The sequence below is a fragment of the Paroedura picta genome, chromosome 1 (assembly GCF_049243985.1).
Source record: "Paroedura picta isolate Pp20150507F chromosome 1, Ppicta_v3.0, whole genome shotgun sequence".
Taxonomy (NCBI): domain Eukaryota; kingdom Metazoa; phylum Chordata; class Lepidosauria; order Squamata; family Gekkonidae; genus Paroedura; species Paroedura picta.
Window position 1 is genome coordinate 43810738 of NC_135369.1, and position 14772 is coordinate 43825509.

The 14772-nt window shown below is 45.9% G+C and overlaps 1 protein-coding gene across 1 annotated transcript in view; it reads left to right on the forward strand.

The window, feature by feature from the left end:
- LOC143836538 (two pore calcium channel protein 1-like) overlaps positions 1–14772 on the forward strand; it is a 41057-nt gene that overhangs the window by 16517 nt on the left and 9768 nt on the right. The window contains exons 5-12 of the mRNA XM_077335953.1: positions 2418–2534; positions 3754–3872; positions 6123–6224; positions 8218–8344; positions 10032–10233; positions 11146–11290; positions 11493–11678; positions 14249–14313. Of these exons, the coding sequence (XP_077192068.1) occupies positions 2418–2534; positions 3754–3872; positions 6123–6224; positions 8218–8344; positions 10032–10233; positions 11146–11290; positions 11493–11678; positions 14249–14313 (1063 nt within the window). The remainder of the gene's footprint in view (positions 1–2417; positions 2535–3753; positions 3873–6122; positions 6225–8217; positions 8345–10031; positions 10234–11145; positions 11291–11492; positions 11679–14248; positions 14314–14772) is intronic.

Consider the following 14772-nt stretch of genomic DNA (forward strand, 5'->3'; position numbering starts at 1 on the left):
AAGCATTTTCCCCTGACATCTCACGTTTACTGTCTCTAATTTAGTGTCTTCCTCTTATTTCTCTTTTTGTGTGTGTGGGGGGAGCCCCTTTCTTTTGCTTAATTGTATGACTGGCCCTCAGATATTGTAATGTCAGGCCTCACTTGGGAGCAAGTTAATATGGGTTAACTCCACATATCCAAGTGGGTACTTGATGAGTCTGGTCTTAGATTAAAAAAAACAAAACATTTCTTTCACATCTGTTTTCAGGCAGGCTAGTAAATCAGACAGTTCTGTCCACCCAGGACGTTGTGCTCCCATCTGTTAAGCATGCTGTATGCCAGACAGCAACGAGAAGCTTTAGCCTGCAACCTTAAACAAGGTTTGCTTTTGAGAAAACGTGGCCCTGATTGCATTTTGTCTCTAGTATCCTTCAGGGCAGTGGTTCTCCTGACAGGACTGCTCAGTCAGAACAGCACTATCAGGGCTGTGAATAGCCCAAGGTCACCCAGCTGGCTTCATGTGGAGGAGCGGGGAATCAGAGCTGGCTTGCCAGGTTAGAAGCTGCTGCTCTGAACCACAACACCACACTGGCTCTCATTAAAAGACTCTAGTGGGGGGGGGGGATGTGCAAGACCTCAGGCTGAGACCCTGCAGCAGGGGTGCCAGGCCCATCCCAGCTACCAGCTAGGCTTGTCAGATCCAAGTTAGGAAACTTTATATTTATAAATATTGAATGTGAGAAAAACAAAAAAAATTGTTAACTAATTTTGGAACTTTTTTTTTTGGGGGGGGGGGATAGACGAAAGGGAAAGATGGGGCCTGGGGAGGACAGAGACCTCATTGTGGTACAAAGCCATACAGTCCCCTCTCCAAGGCGTTCATTTTCCGCAGGGGATCTCTGTAGTCTAGAGATCTGTTGTAATTCCAGGGGAACCCCAGATGCTAGCTGGAGGCTGGCATCCCTACCCGAGAGCCCTTGCCAGACTGAGTAGGAAAAACCATTGGTCAGATTTCCTATAAAGCAGCTTCATATTGTATGGTAGTTTCAGAAGGGGCAGCAATGCTGGTCTGCACAGTAGACGGGCTAGATTTGAGTCCAGCCCACGACCACACAGCCTGGAGAACCCACAGCAGCCCATTTCACAAAGTTACTTGGATAAACTACTAGGGACTAGGGCCGATACTTTTGTGTATGGTGGCTGAACCCAGGGTCCTGCTGTGTGATTTCTGCATTGTTTAATGGATCGTCGTGTTAAGACTTACACTCTGGGCCAGGTCTGTTCTTAAACATCTGGTTAGTTCTACACCTCTAACCCCTAATGCATTGGTCACTGAATGTCTCTTCATTGTATTGTATTGACTCACTCTGTTCACCTCCAAATGAGAAAGATAGACTATAAACAGCCTATGTAATTTTTGACTGGTTGAGTCACCAGAGAAAGGACCGGTAAGAAATGCATTATTATTATTATTATTATTATTATTATTATTATTATTATTATTATTATTATTATTATTATACAATAAAATAAATACATCATCACCATCATAACCGAAGAAAATAATGAGGAGTTGTTTTTTATACTTTGCTTTTCACTACCAGGTGGAGTCTCAAAGTGGCTTACAATCACCTTCCCTTCCTCTCCTTCACAACAGATGCCCTGTGAGGTAGGTAGGGCTGACGGAACCCTAAGAGAACTGCTCTGTGGAAACAGCTCTAACAGGACTGTGACTGGCTCAAGGTCACCCAGCGGGCGGCTGCATATGGAGGAACAGGGAATTCAAACCCAACTCGCCAGAATAGAGGCTGCTGCCTTAAGCACCTTAACTGCTCTTAACCACCATGCCACACTAGTGTTTGACGGGGATAAGCTTTCCAGATTCAAAGCTCCCTTATCTGACAAAGGGAGCTCTGCCTCTTAAAAGCTTATTCCTGGAAAGTCTTGGCCTCAAAGGTGTTACTGGACTCAAATCTAATGCCTGTATTGTATGAGCATTCAGTGGTCCTCCAGATGTCTATGGACTACAATTCCCATGATCCCCTGCCAGCATTTGCTGGCAGGGACTCATGGGATTTGTAGTCCATGAACATCTGGAGGACCACAGGTTGACTACCCCTATAGACCATTGTCATCTGATTTGGAAAAGCAGGAGATAGATGTGTTTACATAGTAACTTTGGGGATGAGAGCACTTCCAGGCTATAGGTTGAATGTCTGACAATCAGGACGGGTAGCTGAGGTCCTTGAACTGCATTGCGACTTCAGACATTGAAATCCTGCAACTGATTGGCTAACAGCCCAGCCATGTGAGCGCAGTCCATGGATGTAGCTTGTCATCTGCTTGTCAGGAAAACTAGATTATGCTGTCTCTCGGCTCTTTCCAGAGTATGGTGCCTTTATTTTCCTGGTTTACAATCTGTCTTTTTTTCACCAGATGACCTTGGTTGATCTAATTATCTATGGATCTCTTAGGATTTTGAACATTCAGAGTGTCAGATGGTCAAGACCTATGCGGCCCATCTTCTTAATAAACTTTGCAGAAAGTCGACAGGTAAAAAAAATGGCCTGTATTTAGGGTTGCCAACTCCAGCCTAGGAAATCCCTGGAGGTTCGGGGCAGTCTGTGGAAGGGGGAATTTGGGAAGGGATCTTTACTACACTGTAGACAGTGGTCCCCAACCTTTTTATCACCGGGGACTGGTCATCACTTGACAATTTTACTGAGGCCCGGATGGGGGGGTTAGTCTTTTGCTGAGGCATGTCACCGCCGCCTGAGCCCCTCCTTCACTTGCTTTCCCGCCGGTGCCCCTGACTTCCCGCTGCCCGCTGGGGGATGCTGCTAGCAGCAGCTGTACAGTGCCATGCCAAGGGGGAGCCCCTGGCGGCCACTGGAGAGCACCAAAGGTCAGCTGGCGGCAGAGCGGCAGGAGATCAGTTGTAATTCTGAGATCTCCCAACCCCTGAAGGCAGGCAGTCAACTTGTATTTTTGAATTAAGCATGCTTGTCAAATTAATTGGCAGCTGGTCAGTGGACATTCTTTATGAAGTGAAAAGGGCCTAGCTTTAGCTTTGTATTATGTTTTTTCCAAAGATCTCTCTCTCACTCTGAAATTGCTTTCTACTTTTTCTTCTCTCTCTCTCTCTCTCTCTCTCTGCAAACCTGCAGGCTTTAGCCTGATCTAGCTTGAGGAAGCTAAAAGCATGAGGTAAGGTATCATTAGGTCCCTGGAAGTAGGAGAACGTAACTTCTGTTTACAGGGGAACATCTGGGAGTTCTGCACGTAATAAAGATAGTAGATTCTGGGTTTAACTAGATCAGTGGTTCTCAACCTTCCTAATGCTGTGGCTTTTTAATACAGTTCCTCATGTTGTGGTGACCCCCAACCATAAAATTATGCAAGTGTTCTTTCACATAAATTAAACTGAAACTGACCAGTGGTGTGAAGATCCATTGTTCATGATTGTATATAATTTTTTCCCCCAGGGTTTCTCAGTTCGGTTCATACCGATCTCGCTCTTTTCCACTGCTCCAGACAGACGAACGCTCTATCTCGACCACCCAGGTTGAGAACCACTGAACTAGATAACCTAACAAGATACTGGGGGCATGTGTCCAAAATCAGACCTGCCCTGAGGTTTTAAAAATGGAATCACTGTGGCCACATACAGCTGCACACAATAGAGCCACACCAGGGGGGAGAAGAATTTAACTCTGACCCCTGCACAGTTTGCTCTTCCTTCTCCTGACGAGTAGCCACTGCTTCTTGACAGATCCGAAGAGCATTTCGTAGCATCCGTAACACCCTGCCTGAGATCACTTATGTCTTTCTGCTGTTCATGTTCAGCGTCCTGATGTTTTCTCTTATGGCCTTGAAACTCTTCGGAGACAGGTAAGATTTATTTCTTTCATGTCCCACTTTTTCTTTCCCACTGATTGTTTTTGGTCCAAGGGAGGGAAAGTGGTAATGCTTTCTAACACAGGTAAGACAGTTAAGGGGGTTCCTTTTAGAGTCGCTTCCTTCCTTGTGTTCCTCTCTGACTTCCTGGATGATTGGCTAGGGCCCCCTTGTGACTGTGGAGGCTCAGTGAGTTGGGGATGGATGATGTTGGTGGCCCTGAGGGTCATGCCGTCCCTTCCCATGTGAAATCTCCCTTTCCTCTCCATCGCTTGACTTCAGTGGAAGCCTGGCTTGTGGGGGGGGGGGCAAGCTTACACGTGATGCTGGAAATCTTGAGAAGAGCCTCCCAGGTGAAGCATAGATACAAAAAGCAGCGTCAGCATCAGCAATTGCTGTGTTTGTGTTGAGACTACAGTTTGGGACTGCAGTTCTTGATAAGGGCATTAACCTTTTCTCATTCCCCATTTTCTCCAGTTGAACATGGCCCACCATCAGTATTTGACAAGGCTGCCTTGTTTGTCTTCTCTTTCTTCCTCCCCTCCCAGCTAAAAGCAGCCAGGGGAGGGCATTTTAGCTTGGAGAAGTTGTGCATAGGAGGAAATAAACTCTGACCCTCAGCACCATGGCCACACTGTGTGGCGGGCATTGCTTGTTTTTGTAGCCAAAACGCATGCTGGGGATCCAAATCCCCAGTATTGGACTCTCAGAAGGAGCAGTCTTCAGCTTTGGCAGAGATGTCTATTTTCTGAGGTCTGACATTTTTTTCATGATTTTAGTTGACTGCTGTGGTTTAGTTTAGTTTAATTATGTTTGTCAGGTTTATGTGGTATTTGATTTTTTAAAAAATTGAACATCTATTTGCTGTGAAAAAGAAGAGTTGGTTCTTATATGCCGCTTTTCTCTACCCAAAGGAGGCTCAAAGCGTCTTACATTCTCCTTCCTTTTCCTCTCCCCACAACAGACACCCGGTGAGGCAGGTGAGGCAGAGAGAGCCCTGATATTACTGCTCGGTCAGAACAGCTTTATCAGGTCACCCAGCTGGCTGCATGTGGGGGAACGCGGAATCAAACCCAGCTCACCAGGCACTCCTAACCATTACACCAAGCTGTGCTCTGGTGTTCTTTAGTACAGGGGTAGTCAACCTGTGGTCCTCCAGATGGCAGGGGCTCATGGGAATTGTAGTCCATGAGCATCTGGAGGACCAGAGGTTGACTACCCCTGCTTTAGTAGGTGGGATAAAAATATTTTAGACTATCCCATCAACGTCCATTTTATTACGTAATGCTACTCATGAAATATGAACAACCATTTGGCAATAAATAATATAGAGGGAGAAACAGGAGCTCTGTATGATAGAGCACTGTAGCCAGGGCAACTAAAGTGCTTACTCTTCTCCTTAGTGTAGCTCAGAGTTGGTTGCAAAGGGTTATGTAATTTCTCAGCCCAGATGTTGAGAGAGTAGCTGGTCAAATAAAATGGCCTTTCTGTCTTCTCATCAGCCTAACACAAGAACTCTTATCTGGGAATTTGGGAAGTCTGGAGACAGAGAATTCTTTGGCCGGCTGTTGAGTAGCTCGTTGGTGATCTTTCTGAATGGTGAGAAAGAGGGGCATCCAAGTGCTAGGCCAGGGGTGGCTAAACTGTGGCTCTCCAGGGGCTGGCAGGGTTTCATGGTAATTGTAGTCCATGAACATCTGGAGAGCCACAATTTGGCCATCCTTGTGATAGGCTCTTTTCTATGGGCTCTTTTCTTTCTGGGATGCTGTTTGAAGAAGAAGAAGAAGAAGAAGAAGAAGAGTTGGTTCTTATATGCCGCTTTTCCCTACCCGAAGGAGGCTCAAAGCGGCTTACAGTCGCCTTCCCATTCCTCCCCCCACAACAGACACCCTGTGGGGTGGGTGAGGCTGAGAGAGCACTGATATCACTGCCCGGTCAGAACAGTTTTATCAGTGCCGTGGCGAGCCCAAGGTCACCCAGCTGGTTGCATGTGGGGGAGCGCAGAATCGAACCTGGCATGCCAGATTACAAGTCCGCACTCCTAACCACTACACCAAACTGGCTCTTGCAGGTATAGGGTAATGTATGCTGCCTCTTCCATGGCTGTCATCTCTGCAGCACACTACAGAAGAGGGACAAAGAGCCAAAAGTTTATGTGGAAAGTCAGCTTTGGGAATAGCTCCAAACAGACTGTTATGCGGTTTGCCTTGACACCTTTTGGCATTTGTTTCCTTTGGCATTTAGGAATCTGAAGACGGTGGAAGGCTTGCCATATTTTACAGATTACCTCAGCATTGTTTTTGATATGTATGTGCTGGTGACCACGGCAAATAGCCCTGATGTCATGTATGTATATCCTCTCTTCAGGCTCTATATTCTTCCTTCTAGTATAAACTGATCAAATGTCGATTTCTTTTCAAGCCCATGAATAGCTCTTTCCCCTTGTTTACCTGGCCATCTAAGGGTGCCGTTATCATTTGGTTGGCTCTCTGCAATGCCATACTCTGCCTCGTTAAACTCTAGCTGGCATGCAGAAGGGCCCACATTCAGTCCCAGGCATCTCCAACTAGAAAAGTTTCAGGAGGTAGTTGCTGTGAAAGATCACAGCGTGAAATAGGAGCCTCTGACAATCTGAGTTTTCCCTGTTGTAACTGGAAAGTGGCAATGCTAGTGTCGCGACATACTGTGCTCAGCCATGACTCTGACAAGCTGATGAGTTGTGAAATAAGAGAGCTCAGAAGGAAGGATTAATTTTCCCTTGGTTTCTTTGAGGTAATTATTGTTCAGGCGTTTTGAGGTATCGCTGAATGCTCAAAGAAACACAGCAACCCTTATTCCTGAGGGAGTTATTTAAGGCAAAAAGTAGAAAGGCACAGATGAAGTCTGGAATAAGTTCCTCTGACTCAGGTAAAGCAAAATTTTTATGCCTAAGGTAAATCAGTTTCCTATAATAACATAATATATATCATAGAATCATAGAGTTGGAAGGGACCTCTTGGGCCATCTAGTCCAACCCCCTACACTATGCAGGACACTCACAACCCTATTGCTCATCCACTGTAACCTGCCACCCCTTTGAGCCTTCACAGAATCGGCCTCTCTGTCAGATGGCTATCTAGCCTCTGTTTAAAAAATTCTGAAGTTAGAGAACCCACCACCTCCCAAGGAAGCTCATATGCATTGTAAGCAACAGACCCACATCACAGCATCTATAATGTCCAGGGAACAGTATATCGAGTGGACTAACACATCTGATCCCTGGAGCGATCATAGGAAACACACATTGTGCAGGGTTTGAGGGAGCCAGGATTCCTTACCCCATCTCAGGACGAAAAAGAGCCAAGCTAAGCCACATTCTTTTACAAGAGGAAAGCAGGGCTGAGAAGTCAACCCAGTTTTATACACACACTTCCTCTTTCCATCATGAATGTGTTTCCTCTATTCCTTGGGAACCGTGCACTGTGCGGTACCTCCACCCAAGAGAGATCGAGAGCAGGGACCGCAACACAAGTGAGGACCACATAGGGCAGGGGTAGAACGTCCACCAGTTGTGCTCCAGGGCTGTCCTGCAACAGGCCTGGCTCACTCTTTTCATCCCTCTGGGTGGGCCATGGGATGAATGAAGAGGGCAAGCTGAATGATGCCTATCTTCGGAGGAATTTTTAGCACTTCCATAGGGCCCTGGACTGCCTCTGAGCCTCCCTCCCATGACCCAAAGCCCAATTATTTTACAAAAACGAGTCACATCATGGAGTGAGCGGAACTCTGAAATAGTGCTCCCCCACCCTCTTCTTCCCGCAATCCCCTCCCTGCCCAAGCATCTGCAAGACACACTTGATGTGTATGAGGTGCTGGACTCCACGGGAGACACGCAAAAGCCTTGCCTTGCCCACCTGTTTCCAGTGTCCCACTGGCTCCTTCTGCAGCTGCCCAGCCTTCCTGGAGGGTCATGCCAGCGCTTGCCAAGAATGTAAAGCCCTGAGGGGAGCATAAGGCAATAGGTAGTCCCTAAGTTAGGTGGGTCCCAGACCACAAAGGGCCTTAAAGCTCAAGACCAAAACCTTGAACTTTATCTGGGCTGCAACTGGCAGCCAATGCAGCTGCCTCAGCACCAGCTGGATATGGGCCCTCTAATGTGTTCCTGTTAGGACCCTAGCTGCTGCATTTCGTACCAGCTGCAATTTCCAGGTCAAGGACAAGTGAAGGCCCATGTAGAGTGAGTTACAGCTCATCCTCTTGGTCACTACTCTAGGGAAATCCTTGCCTGGAATTCAGTAGTGCCTTGAGCACCAAAGCATTTTCAGGAGTCCTTGTCTTAACTGCCACTTCTGTCCTGCAGGATGCCAGCTTATAATTTCAGCGGGTGGTACTGCTTGTTTTTCATAACCTATGTGGTTATCAACACCTACATCTTTATGTCCGTCTTCCTGGCTGTGGTGTACAACAACTACAGGAAGCACTTAAAAGTAAGTTCTGCCAGAGGAAAAGAAACAACTTCTGGGTTCACTTCATGGCTTTATGGCAATGGTGTCAGCCAGTCACTGTCTAGATATGGAAATCTCATGGACGGGGCCCTGTGATATGCTTCCTTTACCTCCTGATTATTGCACCATCAGGAAGCAGTGAAAGGGGGAAGAGCCATGCATTTTGGTCCTACCTCACAGCTCCTCCACTTGAGTGATGCCATAGTGGGGGGAAGGGGGGCTGAGTCAATGGCTCTTAGCTATATCACACCTGGGAATATCCAAACTGGGGCATATTGCTTTTCAGCTTTGTTAACTATTTTTCTTGGTCCCGTTCAAACTAGTCCCTTGGTCTGGAATTGCCCTAGCCCATTGATTTATGAAACTTCTGTGGAGACTACTGATAAGGTTGCTGCCAGATCTTGACTGGGCAAACTTAAAAGCCAGTGTGGCATGTTGGCTAGGCTCCTGGGAGACTTCGGTTCAAATCCCCACTCTGCCATGGAAGCATGCTGGGGGTCTGTGAGCTAGTCATTCTCAGCCTAACCTTCCTCACAGGGTGGAGATTAAAAAGCTGAGGAGGAGAAAACAATCTTCTAAGGTGTTTTGGGTCCCCATTGGGGAGAAAGGTAGGATATAACTAAATGGAAACTTTACCGCTTTTAAAAACAAAAGTGTTAGTTCATCTTGGGGGTTTTCACCCTTTGAATGGAATCTCACCTGCCAGATTAGAATGACACAGCATTTTTGATGCAATAGTAGGTGAACTGAAGGAGTGTCTCAGCGTTGGAGCATCTGCTTGGCAAGCAGAAGGTCTCAGGCTTTGTCCCCAGCATCTCCAGATGATAAGGACTGGGCAGTAGGTGACTTGAAATTAGAAAACAGCTGCCGGTTATAATAGAAGTACCGATGAACCAATGCTCTGATTCATGTGGGCATGCAATAACAATTCTGTGATCCCTGGACTCCCAGTGCGAGGATAATCAGCCTTGGATGCTGTTGTGAATCCTTTCAGAGATCTGAATGATGTTCTTCTTCCACCTTGTGTGGGCATGTAAACTCACTAGCCTTTTTAGAGTACAGGCGAGTTTGCAGGGTGGATATCTTCCTTGGTACCCCTGTAGAAAGACCTCAGCTCAGTAGATATCATGCTGTTTCCTTTAATTCTGGCCTTGCAAAACTATCCTACAACAGCGTGATACACCATTTTAAGATTTTACCATGGGGAAAGATTATATGTTGGAAAGCATTGCTAACTTTTCTTGTAAAGCCTCTTTGTGATGTCTGTGGTTCCCACACTAAGTGCTCGGGCATTTTGGTGAGTGACAAGAGGAGATGAAGAATGCCTCGAAAGATGAGACTCTATTATGTCACACTGTGTTTTTTTGTGGAATAGAGATGCCCCCTGCTCCTTGCAACCCAAAGACAAATATGGTTTGACCTCTAAGCCATAATTATTTGGCCTAGGGGAGGGAGCCACTATTAACTACCCTGCAGTTGCGAGAAGGATGCCAGCCAACTGTTTTGGAAGCCTCCCTAGGGAATGCCTCTTCTTCCACTTTTGATCTAGAAAAATATTTGCAACTTGTGTATCAGAGGTCCAGGCAATGTTGACCTATGTAGACCTCCTGAGAAACAGTCTCCCTTGGCTTCAAATCTCTTCTAAAGTGATGACTTTAATGTCCTCCAGAATGAGATCCGCAAACTAGTTTACATGAAACGCCGCAAGATGGTAGAAGCCTTCAACCTCTTGAAGGTCAAGGAGGGAACAGAGTTTGTTATCAAAGAGGACCAGTGGAAGAATCTGATCAAACTAGTGGCTCCTGATATCAGCACGTCTCACCGAGAACTTCTGTTAAGGATATCTGACGAAGAACAAAAAGGCCATGTGGGTAAGCAGCGCCAGACTGAGGCATCACCTGAGCCAGCTAGATAGAAGGTGGAGTTGCCAGGACTGAGGGGAAGCAGAAGGGAGACATGTCTCATTCAAGGAAAAACAAATCCTTGGAAGAGCTTCATATCCTAAAGGTAGTCCTGTGCTATTACCTGGCTGATCAAAAAAACTAAGCTCTGGAATCAGGAGTAAGGTAGAGGGGCAGGAGCAGAGGCCTCCCTCTGTGATACACCCAGGATGTGTACATAATCAGTTTGTCGGGACTGGTATGATGCAGGCAAAGTCCTGAGGTTTTAGCCTGGACTATAGCACTTAAAAATGTGGAACAGGATACTATCTCCCCTGCATGGGGGAGGGGGTAAAGCATCAGGCCCAGGAAAGAAGTAATAAACAAACAAACAAAGTTTTTAAAATATCTAGCCCTTCCACATTGCTCAGGGTGGGTAACAGTATTTAAAACATACAATTAAAAATTTAAAAATTTACAGATTCCTCATACCCCCAGCTAAAATTTCCCCAGACAGCTGTGTTTGTAAGTAGACGACCTTCCAACTCACTCCTCCTCCAGCAGTGAGGCCAGCCTTTACTGGTGAGTGTTATTTTAGGCCTCAAAAGCCAGGTAGCTCAGGCTTCTTTCTATTATACGAGGTTTTTTAGCTTGTGAAGCATATGTTGGTGACTGTTCAAAAATGTTTTTGCTTCCTACAGTCTGGAAAGCTCATTTTAATGAGGATACTACTTAATAAAACCCTGAATTATAACAGCAGCAAGCTGCAAGTCAGCTCTCCAGCTATAGCCATAGGTTATAATATTTTGCTGGATCTGGGCTACTGTTAGTCGAATCCTGCAAAAGGACTGGTCCCAAGATGCTTGGTAAGTTCTGTTTAACCTGTCTTTGTGTGCATTGCAGACAAAAAATCTTTTGTCCGCCTGGCTGATCTTCTGAATATACAGGTGATTACAATGAAGCTCCGTAGTCATCCCCTGGCGATCTGGTTCCCACATATGTACAACTCTGCTTTCAGCCTCTTCATCCGCAGTATAGTTCAACACAAGTAAGTTTGTCCCCATGTTCTGGCTTCCTTTTTGCAAATCGCTCTTGATGGTCTAGGGCAGATTTCTCCTCCCTGTTCATGTGAATGTTGGGATGGCAGAGAGCTGAGCAACTACTTGGATTTAAAAAAAAAAAAGACTAATGTTAAACATTGATAAAATATTTTGCAGGTTTTAACTCCAATCTCTCTCATTCTCTTGCAGAGGATTTGTTTGGATGTATGATGTAATCATACTTATCAATGCAGTCTTCATAGCTCTGGATGAGGAAAACCCACTTATCTCTTATGCAGAGTGGGTGTTCCTTTCTCTGTACATAGCTGAGATCCTCCTGAAGCTGTACACCTATGAACCCAGGACCTTTTTTGCAAGGAACCAGTTCTGGAACTGGTGAGTATAGCCTTCACCTGTCCAGCGGAGGTGCCATGGCTCAGTAGCAGAGAATCTGCTTGGCACTCAGAAGGCCCCAAGTTCAGTTCCTAGCATCTCCACTCAGAAGGACCAGGGATGCAGGTGATGAAAGACCTCTAGCCAAGACCCTGGAAAGCGATTCCAGTCAGACAAGACAAGACTGATATTGATAGACCAGAGGGCTGATCAGTGTAAGGCAGCTTTCATACCTGTTCATCGTTGGGAGGAACAGCATCCAGGTACTTAGATATTTACCCTGCATTCTTTGTGCATGTGCCAATGGACAAGGACCGTTTGGCCAGCCATGTTCCTCTATGGCACCAGCCATCTTGGGGCAGGCCATTGTGGACAGGAGGGGAAAGCTCTTCTTTCTCTTTCCAGTCTACTTGGAGGTGATGCCAACTTTAGGCACAGGTTAAATACATTGGTTCTTGTTTTTGTATAAATATATACTTTGTCTTAACTCCTCTGTCTGAAGAAAAGAACTCTTTCAAAGTAACTACACAATATAATTTGGCAACTCAGCCAAAGAAATGCTGCCTCTTTCTACTGCCAGTTGCAGGCTGGGTGAAAGTTGAGGCCTCTGCTTGGAGACGGGTGGGATTGGGCTTATTTCTCTCTTTTTTTACTGTCTCTAATGGAGGTCCCAAATCAACTTACTTTAGTCTCTGCTTTATTTTATCCTCACAACAATCCTTTGAGGAATGGTAGCCTGAGTGTGTCTAAGTGGTTGATGCCAGAGTGAGGATACAAGCCTGGGTCTCTCAGATCCTAGTCCAACACTCTAACAATGGCACCAGAATAATCTTCCCCATATAAAAATCTCCCAAAATGATTGACAAGTTAAAAATTGAACATAACATCTAAATAGAAACCCACACAAAGCTTAAAATAGCTGCTCTTTGTCTTATAACATGAAGAAGTCAGTACATCCCACAATCAAGGGGGGGAAATTGGAGGTCCAGGTTAAAATCCCTTGGAGAATATAATGTTGCAGAAGGATGATTTTTGAAGCTGGACGTGATGAGTGTTTTGAGCTGGAGGTAACCAAAACCAAAGCACCAGTGGGGTGCAGTGCTTCTTTTGAGAATCTGGTGTACGACTGTGGACTTTACGACTTGGCTTTTACTGCACTTGACAGTGTCATTCATTTTCAAATATTCAAGCAAAAACTCAGTTATCCAGTGTTTTTTCCCTCCAAGAGAAGGGTAAGTCTTTTTAGGCTGCCTCTGGAACTTCTCACTGCTCAAGGGATGCCTAGGAGTAGCGAAGAGTTCGCTGATTGGTCAGGAAGGGTCTCTGTGTCTGATGCAGCATTTTTTCTTGAAACCAAAGTGATCATGAATATCAGACTTTCTCCCCTATTGGCTGTACGTGGCCTTCCTTCCCCCTCCTGCCAGATGTTTTAAGGATTAAGTAACATTCCAACTCAATAAATAAACCTAGGCAGGAATCAACTAAACGTCTTGCAAAACTTCTAAAGCATAGGGATAAAAATGTGAATGTCACAACTGTTCTCCTGCAGAACTGTGTGGAACTTGTTGAATGTGGAATTTGAGTTTCTGATATGCAGAAGGGGAAATGGTTTGCCAGAAAAACGTTTTGTTTCTTCCCACCCACATCCAGCCCTGGAAAATCTTTCTCAATTAATCATCAGTATTTCAAGAGTAGACATAGTTAGTAACTTCCTTCCCCTCTTTTAAGTATAAGGGTTGGGGGGGGGTGGAGAAGGATATTTAATAGTTGGGTGTTTTGTTCTTTTGGGATACCCTTTTGCTAAAGGGCAGGGGAGAAGTGCAAGGGCAAGCCAAACAATTGTGAGGTGGTTACCCTTGTACATGGCCCAGGCAGGGACTGTGTTTGCACTCACTTGGAGCCACAAAACCAGGAGGGTTGTTGAGCACCAGGCCAGCTGCAGTCCAGGAGAAGCATCCTGCATTCACCCAGCTTGTCCTAAGTTAAGCAGGCACTTTGCTGAAGCTTGAACTCACTTGCCGGGAGGGTGGCATATAAGCCGAATAAATAAATAAAAATAAATGTTATGTGTGTCACTCAGGCTAGAATCACATTTCCCTAAATTGTCAGTTGCCATTTGTACTCTGCTAAGTAGCTTCAAGATGAGATGCTTTGTTGGGAAGAAAGGAGCCTCACCGTTTCCCTCACCTGTTGCTTTCCTAATCTTCACTGCACGAGCTCTGGGGTTCTAGACCCGTGTTTCCTCTCCAATACTGGTCTGGTACCTTAACTGAGAAAAAAGCAGCAGATGGGGGAGAATGTGGGGGATAATTGCGAACAGGGGAAGGATGGAGCACTGGCCCCTTGGAAATCATCAGCTCCACTTTGCAGCTAAGCACTGGCCAGGTAGCACAAGGGTGCAGCCTGACCAAGGGTCCCGCCCATGGAGCCAAGAGGAGTCTGACTTGAGACAACCTTCTTTCCCAGCCCTGCATCCCACTAGCTAGAAACATGGTTTTCCCTGGATTGCTCAGGCAAGGGCCTCAAAATAGTGTTGCCTTGTTTTCTCTAACATGTCATCCCCTCCTTCCTAGGTTTGATACTTTTATAATTATTGCTGCCTTGATAGCAACAGTGCTCAACACTACACTTAAATCTGGTAAGTCATGCATGTGCATCCAGATCCTTTCTGTGGGGAAGTGTGCAGTGAGCGAGCTGAAAACTCCCTCTGTTCCCAGTATGGTTGTGATCTCTTTGGCCTCCCCTGTTTCACCAAGGGCCCCAAAGTTTGAGCCATGTGTTTCCAACAATATCAAGATAGACTTAAATCTATGAAACCACCTTACACTGAGTCAGAGCACTGGTCAGTCTGGCCCAGATCAGACTCCTGGAACTGGCAGCAGCTCTCCATAGGCAGAAATACCTTTTTTGATTCCCCACTCCCTCCTCCACATGCAGCCAGTTGGGTGACCTTGGGCTAGTCACTGTTCTTAGAGTTCTCACTGAGCTCTCTCAGTCCCAACCTTCCATTGGCTCCCTTCTTCCCATGAAACCTTTTCCTTTATTCCTTCCCACCTGTTTCCTTTTCCATCTTGGTGATTGTACAGGCAAACCATTA